Raw genomic sequence first — 13,232 nt, forward strand, 5'->3', positions numbered from 1 at the left:
TCTTAAAAAAGGAATGGAACAAAACCAGATTCGCTATATGCACCCTATGTAAGTGCACACTATGGAAAGCAGAAGTGGAGTCCTCAGTACATGGAGACATGGAGCTGTTGGAGCACATGCAGCTCCATGGACACACGTGGACAAGCACGACTCATACAGGCACAATGGGAACATCTGGGGGCAATCGCGGGGCCCAGCGTGTTTGCTCCAAGAGGTGAGTGTCCTGCTGTGCACGTGGCACAGAGCTGCCCCCGCCGTGGGTTGCAAAAGGAGCTCATTTCTGTTCCCAAAATAGGAGCGGGTTGCCACACAGCCCGTCTGTCCTTTGGCCCTTCTGGCAGCACTGGGCAGAGGAGCCCGACGGTACTTGGCGCGTGGCTCCACGTCCGCCGGCGCTGCCGTCAGCCCTGTGCCGTCGGTGCGGCGCGGCGTTGCTCAACCCCCGGGCACTGACGTCCCCAGAGTGCCGCAAGCACAAGGGGGCAGAGGTGCCGTCCGACCCCGGCACCGCGGCCCCAACCCAGCGGGGACGGGGGCACGGAGCCAGGGACGGGGCGCGACCCAGCGGGACCGGAGCCCGAGCGGGGCGGGGAGCGCAGCGGGGAGGAGAAGAGAGCGGAGCGGAGCGGAGCGGCATAAAAGAGCCGGCGGGGCCGGGCAGCGGCAGGACGCGAGGAGAGGCGAGGCGCGGGGCCATGGAGCAGTACTTCTCGGCCACGCAGAAGATGGAGCAGGAGGTGATGTTCCCCAGCCTGCTCAGAGGGGTCTTCCCGCAGGACGGGGCCGACCCGGCTTCAGACGGCTCCGCGGACCTGTACGAGCGCTACCAGCTCCTCAAGGCCATCAAGCCCGTGGTGCAGCGCGGCCTGGCCTCCGTCACCGAGCGCAGCTCCGCGAGCGACGACGACGACGACGCCGACGCCGCAACCGACGGGGCGGACGGCAGCCTGGAGCAGCGGCTGTGCCACCACCTGGCCGGGCTGCAGCAGATCCTCAGCCACCTCACCAGGGACACCGCCGCCCTCACGCGCCGCTACAGCCAGATCCTGGAGCGGATCAGCCCCGGCGACGCGCAGCCCAGCTGGTGACCCCGCGCGGCTCCGGCTCAGCGCCGCGGAACGGGGCGGCCTCCGAGCGGCGACGGCGGAGCCGCGGAGCCGTCTGCGGGGCCGCGTCCCCACGGCGAGAGCCGGCGCTGCCGTCCCGCGGTGCCCCGGACTCGGACGGACTCGGAGCCCCGGACTCGGACGGAGCCGCGCAGCGCCGGCGCCTTCGGGCTGGATCCCGGAGCCGCGCGGCGCTTTGTCCCCGCTCTTTGCTAATAAAACGAACTGTCTGCAGCCGCCGAGCGCGTCGCTTTCTCCGCAGCGGGGCCGACCGGGAACCGCCCGCACGAAGCGGAGGAGGGCGGGGACCCGCGGGGGGAGGCGCTGGGTGGTGGGGGGAGCGGCGCTGGCCGCGTCCCGAGTAGAGCTGGGGGGGGGGCAGCGAGGATGAGGGACGTCGTGGGGCGGCGGGAGCGGCCGCCCGGTTCTGGGTGGGCTCGCTGGGTCAGCCCGGGCACGGCCGGCTCCTCCTGCCCGCACCGAACACGGTGGAGCCCGAGGATGGCAGCGGGCAGCGCGTTGTAGGAAGCGGTGTCCCGATCGTGGGCATGGTGGGATGCGGCACGGACACACTGGGTGCTGGGAGCGCAGGATCAGCATCTGCCTGGGGGAGATGGCATCCACCGCTTTAATCAGGGCAGTGGCATTTCTGCCCGTAGTGTGGCCGACCCGTTGGGAAGGAAAGCGCCTCCTTTTCTGCAGACTGAACCATCCCAGTTCCCTCAGCCGCTCCCCATAAGACCCATAAGGTGTTTCATACCCCTCATAGCAGCACTGTCCTTCTCTGGACACACTGCGTGGCCTCGGTGGCTTCCTTGTAGTGAGGGGCCCAGAACTGAACACAGCACTCGAGGTGCAGCTGCACCAGAGCTGAGCACAGAGGGACGATCAGCCCCTGCTCCAGCAGTGCTGGCTGCTCTGCTGCTGGTACAAGGCAAGATGCCAATGGCCCCCGAGGCCACCTGGGCACACTGCAGGCCCTTGCTCAGCCATGCATTGACCAGCGCTCCCAAATGTCGCTGCTCAGTCGAGTTAGGAAGCTCTCAGTTATTGTGGCATCAGAATAGCTCTCTTTATTTTGTTCAGCATACATTTACACGTCCTATGCTAACAAGCAGTAAATCCACTAGCAGTTCATTGGTTAGACATTCTATCAAGGAACAGTGGTAACAGACAAAAGGTTCCCCATTTACCCCAGATATAACAAGATTTACTGTGCAAACCAGCAGGACAGCATAACCAGAGCATCCTGTTCACCCTTTAGCCCTATCAGTTCCTTCTCTTAGATGACAGACTCCCAAGGTCTCAGAGATGGTTCCCTTCCCCCTCTGCTCTGCTTGGTACACCTCCACCACTGCCCCATTTCCCTGCTGTTTGCACGCTTTATCGTCCCTGTTACTACATGCTCTCCAAGCCCCCTCCATTTATTTATCCGGGTCCCTTACTTTGCTTCCTTGAATCTGTCTCTCGTCGGGAGAAAATGAAGACATTCACACTCTGATGAGCAAAAGATCTTGGGAGGTGTAAACAAGTATCAACAGACATGGAGGGAGAGAACCGAAAGACTGTAACTATGTGTGCCAGACGGACCCTCTCCACATCATCACCGAGTCTGGCTTGTACACCTGGCCTGGCTGTGAGCAGATGCTGTGAAGGTCAAGCTGACCAGGGGCAAGCCCTGCTGCACCTGAGGTGCCTTATGGGGGTGAGTGGCAAGGAACCTGGGGTCCATGTGTGCCAAAGGAGCAGACGGCGGGCTGCCAAATGATGGAAGAGCCCATTAATTATCTGTGGGACCCCCTTGTTCCGGGCAGGAACAAATGGGGAAGATGACTTGTACAGGAGGAGGTGAATATGGGAATGAAAGGTTGTTTCTGCATTTAGAACTGGCAGTGCGAGTATTTGATGGTCTCTGCTGTCATCTAGTGAACTTGATTGGTACTAACAATTTGTAGGGCTTGGAAGGGACCTCCAGAGATCGTCGAGTCCAATTCCCCTACCAAAGCAGGCTCCCTACACCAGATTCTCTTCATTCCAACAAAGGAAAGTCTTTAATAATCCTCATCTCTTGTCCTTTAGGTAAACTTACCATATTTATGCATGCTGAGTAGTTAAGATGAAATAAGGAATGCAAAAACTGCAGGTTTGGTGTTATGGGCTCTTCTGTTTGGCCAAGAGGCCCTCAGGAAAAGACCAACGTAGGGCCTCTACATGAGGTCAAACTGTCCCACCTTTGGGGTTAGGAGGAATGCAACAGATACTCCCCTACATCTTTCCTTCCAAACTTATTTCTCAGCAGGTATCCAGGAAGAATGGCCTAATGTTGAGTGAGCAAATGTGAGAAGTTAACGAATTAGCAGTATATGCTCAGTTAGCAGCCATTGATGTTTATCCAGTATCCATATGTTGAGTGTTGGGAAGACTGTGAACCTGAAGTACTCAGCCAATGAGGAACCAGGGGTGGAAAAGATAAGTGTTGGGTAACTGTAAATAAAATCTGCTTTATCAGAGATACTCCCCCACAACCAAATCCTTTCCCAACACACATTGTTCCAGCTGTTCTACCCCAGGCCCACAGTGCTGCATAGGGTTGTTGTGGCCAAAGAAGGACAGGCCCTGTATCACAAGATGGCGGTCGCAGGGAGGAGGGCTGCGGGCTCCTCGGGCCGTGCTTCTGGCTGGGGCTGGAGAGGCTCAGGGTGCCCAGGGATGTGTCACCTCCAGACATGGCAGGATGTGCTCAGCACTGCTATGGAACATGGCTGATAAGAGCTATGAGATGTCCCAGATCCACTCTGTGACCTGGGATGAGCTCCAGAGGTCCCTGGCAGCCCAGCACAGTGTCCCCAGGCAGGAGTCACCCCGGGGTGGGATGAAGCTGATAAGAGGCAGGTGGCCACGGGGCGGTCACTGTCCTCACATGGCCACCACGGGTGGGACAAACACGGACAGGCACAGCAGGCGTTGGGCCATGGTGGGCTCTGCTTAGCTCTGAGGGGCTCCTGGGTGCAGTCACTGCTGACAGCACTATGGGGAAAAGCTCTGCTGTTCCCAGAGCTTCACCCAGCAGGATGGCAGCACTGGAGCTCTGTGTGACAACAGGAGATGAGCCAGGAATGAGAGAGCTGGGAGTGCAGGTTCAGTGTCAGGAACACAGTGGATAAACCACAGTTTAGCCACTCTCCAAAGGAATCAGAGATGGAGTATGTATGGAGGGTTAGTCTCATTGGTGGAGACCAAATACTGTTAACTGAAAAGGAAGCTGAAAGTTACTGGGGTCCAGGAGTATTTTTAACTACTGGTAACAACCATGCTCCCTGGTCCCTAACACAGAGGGCTGCCTATTGGGCAGGTGGTCTTAACCCTTTAGAAAGGGGAGATCCTCTTGCCATTACTGGAACAGTTGATCAATTAGTGGAAAGTGTCCAAAAGGCTGCCTGTCTGTAAATGATGTATGACAGAAAGCTGCAGCCACATCATGAATCACCTATGATGATGCCTGTTGATCCTGTAAGGATGACTCCTTTAATCAGGGGGCTTCCAGAATCATTGAAACCTATAGGCATTCAACTACAGGGATAAATACAAGCTATGCCTCAGGGAGAAAGAACCCGGGCAGCATTAGAAGGAACTGTAACCCCTACCCTTCTGCCATCGGGGTACAAAATGTGGACGTGGGGTGAAGTCGCTCAAGAGTTAATAAACTACAGCCGAAGGTATGGTCCTGTGACTATCCTCACCATTAGGCCAGAGATAAAAGGAGTGAGGCGTGCAGTGGCTAATTCGACCCCTCCCCTTTCCAACCCGGAACACACCGGATTTAAAGGGGTCCCATTTTCAGTGAAATCAAGTGGGTGAAATATAGATCATAAACGTAACAGCTTCTGGACAGTGGGCTGGCAGAAGGGTATTCCGCGAGAACTTATGAATAGATTAACTACAGACAGGTTAGAGAAGATAGTTAAGTGGTGGCCAAAACAAAAGATCGAGAAGAGTGACACTCCATCCCCCAGTGCCCCCCCTTTGGAATCAGCACGGGCCCTAGGACCACAGGAAAGCTAATGCCTTCGCTCCTCTCAAGTGGGCGAGTGGGCGGAGGTTGGATGCACATTAGAAAGCTCACAACAAAAGGAAATGATCTGCTAATCACATGCATTGTTGAACCTAAACTAATCCCAGTAACATTCCTGGTAGATACGGGAGCACAAATTTCTGCCATGAAGACAGAGGATGCTGATCGTGCTGGTGTGACCATATTTCGCAGGAAAATGTTTGTTGCAGATGCCATGGGTGGTGTGCACTCTCAAGCCAAGGCAACAGTGAGACTACGATTGCCTGGAGAAGAAGTAGCACAAGAGATCTCCACGGTTGTAAGAAAATACCCTCTTAATTAGTTAGGGTTAGATAACTTGAAGGGCAGAAGGTGGACAGACGACCAGAGAGGGAGCTGGGTTTTTGGCAAAGCCACTCTAGATATTCGCCTGTTGCAGGTCGCACCCCTGCTTCCCCCCTCCCACTTGACTACTGTTAAGCCTTATCACAGAATCACAGAATGACCCGGGTTGGAAGGGACCTCAAGGATCATGTTCCAACCCCCCTGCCTAGCAGGGCCCCCTGGGAGCACGTAGTGGTATTAGCCCAGTGCTGGCAGAATTAAAGGAACAGGGAATTGTGATACCCACTCACTCCCCTTTTAACTATCCTGTATGGCCTGTCAGAAAAAAAAACAAATGTCAAATGGAGATTGACTATCAATTATCGCAGGCTAAATGCAAACACAGGGCCACTAACTGCAGCTGTACCTAACCTTTCTGAATTGATAGCTGCCATCCAAGAGCTAGCTCACCTTATCATGGCCTCTATTGATGTTAAGGACACGTTCTTTATGGTTCCCCTGCATCCAGATGATCAGCTCTGTTTTGCTTTTACATGGGAGGGCCACCAATATACCTTTACCGGCCTCCCTCAAGGGTATAAGCACTCACTGACTTTGGCTCACCATGCATTGGCACAAGAGCTTGAACAGATTCCCCTGGAAGAAGGAGTTAAGATTTATCAATACATTGATGATATCCTCGTAGGAGGTGATCAGTTGATACTGGTTAAGACAGTTAAGACTGATTAAGACAACTCAGGATAGAATAATAAAGAATTTAGAAGGACTGGGTTTAACTATTCCTCCAGATAAAATTCAGTCTCCTGCTATCGAAGTAAAATCTTATGGGTATCTGGTGGAAGGGTGGTATGGTCTGCATTCCACAGGACACCCTGTCAGCCTTAGACCAACTTAAAATGTGAGAAAATAAAAAGGAATTACAGCACGCTCTTGGACTTTTGGTATTCTGGAGAAAACACATCCCAGATTTTTCCCTTATTGCCTGTCCATTGTATGATTTATTGCGGAAGGGGTGTGTCATGGGAATGGACTTCAGCTCATGAAGAAGCCATGCAGCTTTTAATTTTTGAAGCTATCACCCACCAATCCTTAGGTCCTATCCATCCCTCTGATCCTGTACAGATAGACTGGGGATATTCTGGTATATAGTATGTGTTGTAGCTCCCATAACAATCAGTTATGCCCCCAAGACTCTGGGAATGGGGGGGGGGAGAGGTATAAAAACCTCCTTTTTCCAACTGGCTGAGCAAGTGGCAGATGTTTATAACCTGACTAACTGTTGGGTCTGTGGAGGACCCATGGGACTTGAAACATGGCCTTGGGTTTCAACTCCTATTGCCCTTAAATGGCTGGCAAGCAACTACAGCCGAATTGACCACAGTACCCACTGGGAAGTTAAGGATACCTCACCATGGCCAATCCAATATCCTGCTACAGGAATTTATTGTCTAAATCGTACTCAGCCAGGTGGTATTTATGTTGGGACAAGCAGTTGTACCTGGATTTATTGTAAAGTGGCTTATGAAACTGGACCCCAACCAGGAAGCCCCCACTGTGTTTCAGTGGGGGTGGTACAATCGATTGTACTGGGACAGGGGTTCTCTCACTTTTGGTCCTCCCCCAACAACACCCTATTTACTGAAGCAGGAGGTATGAAATGTGCCTGGAGGCCTGATGCTGGGGCTTGGAGTTGTAAGTGGTGCAGGAATGAGAGCGATACTGGCCATGGCTGGAACTGTAATGTGGCAGGACATCCTTTCCGACCTCTCAACACCACTTACTTTCAGGCTAAGGAACATGTGAATAAACTAGCCGACGAATGGAATGGACCATTTGAGAATGGGTCAGTAGCACTAAAGGGACATTATTGGATTTGTGGTAATTATGCATATAAACGACTGCCAGCAAACTGGACTGGGATATGTTATGTTGGAGTAATCCACCCAATGTTCATTCTGCTCCCGGGAGATGATGGTAATGAATTAGGTATCAAGGTGTATGATGATCTCAAACGACAATGGAGGTCCATCGACACCTCCATAACAAGTGATAGTGGTCAAACTTGGCCCCCTAAGCGCATAATCAAACATTATGGGCCTGCTACCTGGAATCCCTATTAGGAATTAGTGGTGCTCGAGAACCCATCTATAACCTGAACTGTATTATCAGGTTACAAGCCATCCTGGAAATCATAACAAATGAAACAGCTTATGCCCTAGATCTCCTTGCAGATCAAGCAACACAAATGCGAGCAGCAATACTCCAACATCGCATGGTTCTTGATTATTTACTCTCTGAAGAGGGAGGGGTTTGTGGCAAATTGAATGACTCAAATTGTTGTCTAAAGTTTGATGATAACGGTAAAGTTGTTAAACAAATTTCCCAGGGTATACGGGAAGTAATTCGTGTTACCATCCAAACCTGGAAAGGCCTAGACTTCGACCTCTTTTCCTGGCTCCCAGGAAATTATGGGTCAAATTAATATGGGTCAAACATATCGTATTTTATTTGTTGTGTGCCATTGTAACTCTTATGTTTGTTCCTTGAATGATGCCATGTTTTCTTCAATGTATACAACATGTTGTATCCTCTATGTACTTTGTAACTACTACTGATGGACAAGTCCAACGGATCAGGGCAACATTTGTAATGAAGCCCAAGAAATCATATGTAGTAATTATATAACAATTAAGTTCCCCTTCTCCCCCTCCTCCTTCCCTCATGCTTTTTTTTTTTTTCTTTCTTTTCCTCACCACCGTGGAGGGTCACTTATGCTTCAGTCTTGAGCAACCTTTGAGCCACGGGGTGGTGTGAGAACCCTTCTTTGTTTTCTGGCTCAAAGCTTGCTTCCTGAGGTGTTTTCTAGTGATAAGACTCTCACTGATTTATGGAGGAGGCAAGTGATGGGTGCTACCGTGTGACAATCAGCATCACTCTGTAGACATCTGATAGCACCTTCCTTCATAGTTTCTTGCCTCCAGAAGAGAGTGCTCAGGAGTGTTTACGGGCGGAAGATCTGGCCTGGGACTAAATAGCTCCAGCTTGGTATGGGAAAATTGGGGAATGATGCCATCGTGTCCTGTGAAAAACAGGATGCAGATGGGCATCCCTGCTCCCTCTTATCTGCTGGCAAGGCCCGGAAGATGGGAACAAAAGAGTTTCTGCTGAGATCCCAGAGCCAGAATTTTCTACTCCAAGGAGAGCTGAGTCAACTACTTTGGATTTAAGCTGTCACTCCAAAGAGAGCTGACTCGACCGCTTTGGACTTATAAATAAATTGGCACTACCATTGGAAGTTGTTGTCATCATCGTCGTTGTGGTCACCATCATCATCAGTGGAACAACAACGCCTGATGACCCACCACTAATGAAGATCAATGACTGAACTAGAAACCTCGCTGGATCCATGGTGGTGACTATCTCCCTCTTGCTTCCTACAAAGACTCCTTTGCTTCTGTTTCCTATCTTTACTATCGCCTGCCTTCCCTTCCCCATCATCCTACATCATAATAGTGTCCATCCTCTCCTTCTCCATCTCCCTGATTATGGTTTATAATAAACTGGTCGGACCAACATTTAAACTGTGGTTTCTTAATCTCACGCCGGGTATACATATATCAGAGAACCTTGCCTCCTTCCTATAAATTAGAGTAAGACACTCAGTTATTGTGGCATCAGAATAGCTCTCTTTATTTTGTTCAGCATACATCTTACACGTCCTACACTAACAAGCAGTAAATCCACTAGCAGTTCATTGGTTAGACATTCTATCAATCAACAGTGATAAAAGACAAAAGGTTCCTCAGTTACCCCCGATAAAACAAGATTTACTGTGCAAACCATCAGGACAGCATAACCAGAGCATCCTGTTCACCCTAAGTACAGAAATTACAGCTTTTGTATTATAGGTTCTTCTGTTTGGCTAAGAGGCCCTCAGGAAAAGACCAACGTAGGGCCTCTCCATGAGGTCAAACTGTCCCACCTTTGGGGTTAGGAGGAATGCAACAGATACTCCCCTACATCTTTCCTTCCAAACTTGTCTCTCAGCAGGTATCCAGGAAGAATGGCCTAATGTTGAGTGAGCAAATGTGAGAAGTTAACGAATTAGAGGTATATGCTCAGTTAGCAGCCATTGATGTTTATCCAGTATCCGTACGTTTACTTGAGTGTTGGGAAGACTGTGAACCTGAAGTACTCAGCCAATGAGGAACCAGGGATGGAAAAGATAAGTGTTGAGTAATAGTAAATAAAATCTGCTTTATCAGAGATACTCCCCCACAACCAAATCCTTTCCCAACACACATCGTTCCAGCTGTTCTACCCCAGGCCCACAGTGCTGCATAGGGTTGTTGTGGCCAAAGAAGGACAGGCCCTGTATCACAAGATGGCGGTCGCAGGGAGGAGGGCTGCGGGCTCCTCGGGCCGTGCTTCTGGCTGGGGCTGGAGAGGCTCAGGGTGCCCAGGGATGTGTCACCTCCAGACATGGCAGGATGTGCTCAGCACTGCTATGGAACATGGCTGATAAGAGCTGTGAGATGTCCCAGATCCACTCTGTGACCTGGGATGAGCTCCAGAGGTCCCTGGCAGCCCAGCACAGTGTCCCCAGGCAGGAGTCACCCCAGGGTGGGATGAGGCTGATAAGAGGCAGGTGGCCACGGGGCGGTCACTGCCCTCACATGGCCACCACGGGTGAGAGGAGCAGGGACAGGCACAGCAGGCGTTGGGCCATGGTGGGCTCTGCTCAGCTCTGAGGGGCTCCTGGGTGCAGTCACTGCTGACAGCACTATGGGGAAAAGCTCTGCTGTTCCAATAGCTTCACCCAGCGGGATGGCAGCACTGGAGCTTTGTGTGACAACAGGAGATGAGCCAGGAATGAGAGAGCTGGGAGTGCAGGTTCAGTGTCAGGAACACAGTGGATAAACCACAGTGCTGGTTTCAGTGTGTCAAGAACCACAAACCACCTCATTGGATGACCAGGCCACCACGTCCCAGTCATACCACAGCACAGCACTGAGGCTACATGTGACCCCTATGGACGGGGAGAGAGCACCCATGAGCTTACACCATGGGATCCCTAGTAGGGGAAGACATAGGATGATAACTTCTGGAGTAAGGGTAGCTCAGGTAGCCCTGAGACTTTATAGGATCTCCACTCTTGGAGATATCCGTGTCCTGGCTGGGCACAGTGCTGGGGCAGCTGCTCCATGTGACCCTGCTGGAGCATGGTGGGTGCAGACCATCTCCTGATGGTGTTGGGAGGCTCCAGCAGCATGCACGTGGAGTTTGCATGTGGTGCTGGGGATCTGCTACTGCCATGCTAGAGCAGGGGGATGGCTGTGCCTTGCAGGATGGGGTGAGAGGCCTCGGGTACCTCCCCTCCTCACCATGCTGCTCCCTGCGTGCTCAGGGACATGGCAGCATTGCAGCCATCTGGGGCTAAGGGCGAGGGTGGGCTCAGATGAGGACAGGGGCACAGAGCCAGGGACACAGAGTAGCTGAGCCCAGTGGGACTGGAGCCAAACCCAGCCTAGCAGGAGGGAGCAGAGGGATAGTGGAGCAGGGACGTTCCTTGACTCTATAAAAAGCCTCCGCAGGGCCAAGCAGCAGCAGGACACAAGGAGAGCCGAAGCACAGGACCATGGAGCAGTACTTCTCGGCCACGCAGAAGATGGAGCAGGAGGTGATGTTCCCCAGCCTGCTCAGAGGGGTCTTCCCACAGGATGGGGCTGACCCAGCCACCAGCGGCTCCGCGGACCTCTACGAGCGCTACCAGCTCCTCAAGTCCATCAAGCCCATGGTGGAGCGAGGCCTGGCCTCCGTCACTGATCAGAGCCCCACCAGCAATGACGACGCCAACGCAGCCCCAGATGATGGCATAGATGGGAATCTGGAGGAGCGGCTGTCCCACCATATGAATGGCTTGCAGCAGGTTCTGACCGACCTCACCAAAAACACCAAAGCTCTCACCCGGAGGTACAGCCAGATCCTGGAGGAGATCAACCTCGGTGAAGGTCAGAGCAGCTCGTGAGCCTGCACACAGAGACTCCAAGGTAAGAGCTTGGGGAGATGCAGAGGCAAGGCGAGCTGTCTGGGGGGTAAATTGTGTTGCCTTCTTGCCCCATCATCTGGGCGTCTTTCCAGTGTTTGCATCACTTGCCCAAATCCCAGGAGTTCTGAGTCTCTGTGCTTTGCACTTCATTGCTCAACAGATCCTGCTTAGTTTGTCTTTCTCAATCCCCTACTGGCCCAGACTGCGTAAATGAACAAAGGTCGATTTGTGAGCTCCATGCTGACCCCAAGACTCTCCCACTTGCAGCTCAGGCAGTGTCTGGCTGCTGCTGGGTAAACATAAAAGATCCCAAATTGTCCTCATGGAGTAAAGGGCCTTTTGGCATTTTTGAGCCCCAAATAACTCATTTGACATACCATCTGCCAACAGCTCAACCAAGGCCAACGAGGCTCGTGAAGGGCTTGGAGAATCAACCCTACAAGGAGAGGCTGAGGGAGCTGGGGCTGTTTAGTCTGGGGAAAAGGAGGCTGAGGGGAGACCTTATCACCCTCTTCCAGTACCTGAAAGGTTCTTACAGTGAGAGTGGGGCAGGTTTCTTCTCACTAGTGACAAGTGACAGGAGGATGGGAAATGGCCTCAAGTTGCACCAGAGCAAGTTTAGGTTGGATGTTAGGAAACACTTCTTTACAGAAAGGGTACTTAAGTACTGGAATAGGCTCCCCAGGGAGATGGTTGAATTGCCATCCCTGGATGTGTTTATGAGCCGTTTGGATGTGGTGCTCAGGGATGTGATTTAGCAGAGAGTTTTTAGAGTTAGGGTACTGTGGTTAGGCTGCAGTTGAACCTGATGATCTTCAAGGTCTTTTCCAACCTGGGTAATTCTATGATTCTATGATTCTATGATTCTATCTCCATCCTCCCCCTGGAAGCCAGCCCAGGCCCAGAATCCCACTCCTGGAATTCCATGGCCCTTGCATTCCACCACAGACATGAGCTCAGGATCAAACCAAGCTCTGATGGTTCTTGCAGTGAAACAGAGCACAGAAAGGATGTCCTACACAAAAATGTCAGCTCTCATTTTGGAGGATATATGACCAGGAATGAGGGCATCCCAACCAAACTGTGTCCTTTCTCCCCACAGGGTGATCTGATGTTTGCAGCCCAGTGGCAGCTTTACTCCTGTGTCGAGTCCCACCGAGGAACGTCTTTCATGACCAGCACAGAGCTTGGCTGTACCGTCCAAGGTGCCACATGGTTGATCCTCCTGGCAAACCTCACTGCTTTGTTTCCCCTCCATTCCTGGGGAATTGCCTTGCAGCAGGCAGGGCAAAAAATGAGTGTTCTCTGTTACTGCTTCCTAGAAGGCGTCTGTAACCTTGAAACAATGCTTTTGTTCCGCGTGTGCCTAAACCACCTCCCCACTGGTTTCTTTTATAATGTCACCAGTTCCCAAAGTCAGTGATCTGAAATAAAATGCAAAGCCTTGAGCAAATGAGCTCGTGTGTTTTCTACAAGCCATTATTTTTGTAGAGCTACTGTCCCCTTAGCCCATGGTGACAAGGATGTCTTGGCCATCAAGGTCAAATTCTAGTGCAGGGAGGTGATCTGGGTTTCTCCTTTGGAGAGTGGGAATGGGGTTTGTGCTGGGATAGTTGTTCCCAAAGCCCTCTGGCTGTCACACTTTGAAAAGCTTGGAGCAATCCTGCCATTGTTTTGAGCC

At 52.0% G+C, this 13,232-nt stretch overlaps 2 protein-coding genes across 2 annotated transcripts; both read left to right on the forward strand.

Annotated features, from left to right (window-relative positions):
- The first annotated feature begins 665 nt into the window (after nt 1-665).
- On the forward strand, nt 666-1,340 carry LOC107308498 (thyroid hormone-inducible hepatic protein). The gene has a single exon (XM_015852437.3). It carries the CDS (start codon nt 696-698, stop codon nt 1,086-1,088), a length of 393 nt encoding a protein of 130 aa, XP_015707923.2. The 5' UTR covers nt 666-695; the 3' UTR covers nt 1,089-1,340.
- A 9,767-nt stretch (nt 1,341-11,107) lies between these two features.
- Nucleotides 11,108-13,004, forward strand: LOC146762896 (mid1-interacting protein 1A-like). Its single transcript, XM_085509720.1, has 2 exons — nt 11,108-11,552; nt 12,654-13,004. The coding sequence occupies exon 1, from the start codon at nt 11,141-11,143 to the stop codon at nt 11,528-11,530; it is 390 nt and encodes a 129-aa protein (XP_085365846.1). The 5' UTR covers nt 11,108-11,140; the 3' UTR covers nt 11,531-11,552; nt 12,654-13,004.
- Nucleotides 13,005-13,232: the final 228 nt, after the last annotated feature.

The sequence above is a fragment of the Coturnix japonica genome, chromosome 1 (assembly GCF_054131305.1).
Source record: "Coturnix japonica strain WE chromosome 1, WE-NBRP24, whole genome shotgun sequence".
NCBI classification, from domain to species: Eukaryota; Metazoa; Chordata; class Aves; order Galliformes; family Phasianidae; genus Coturnix; species Coturnix japonica.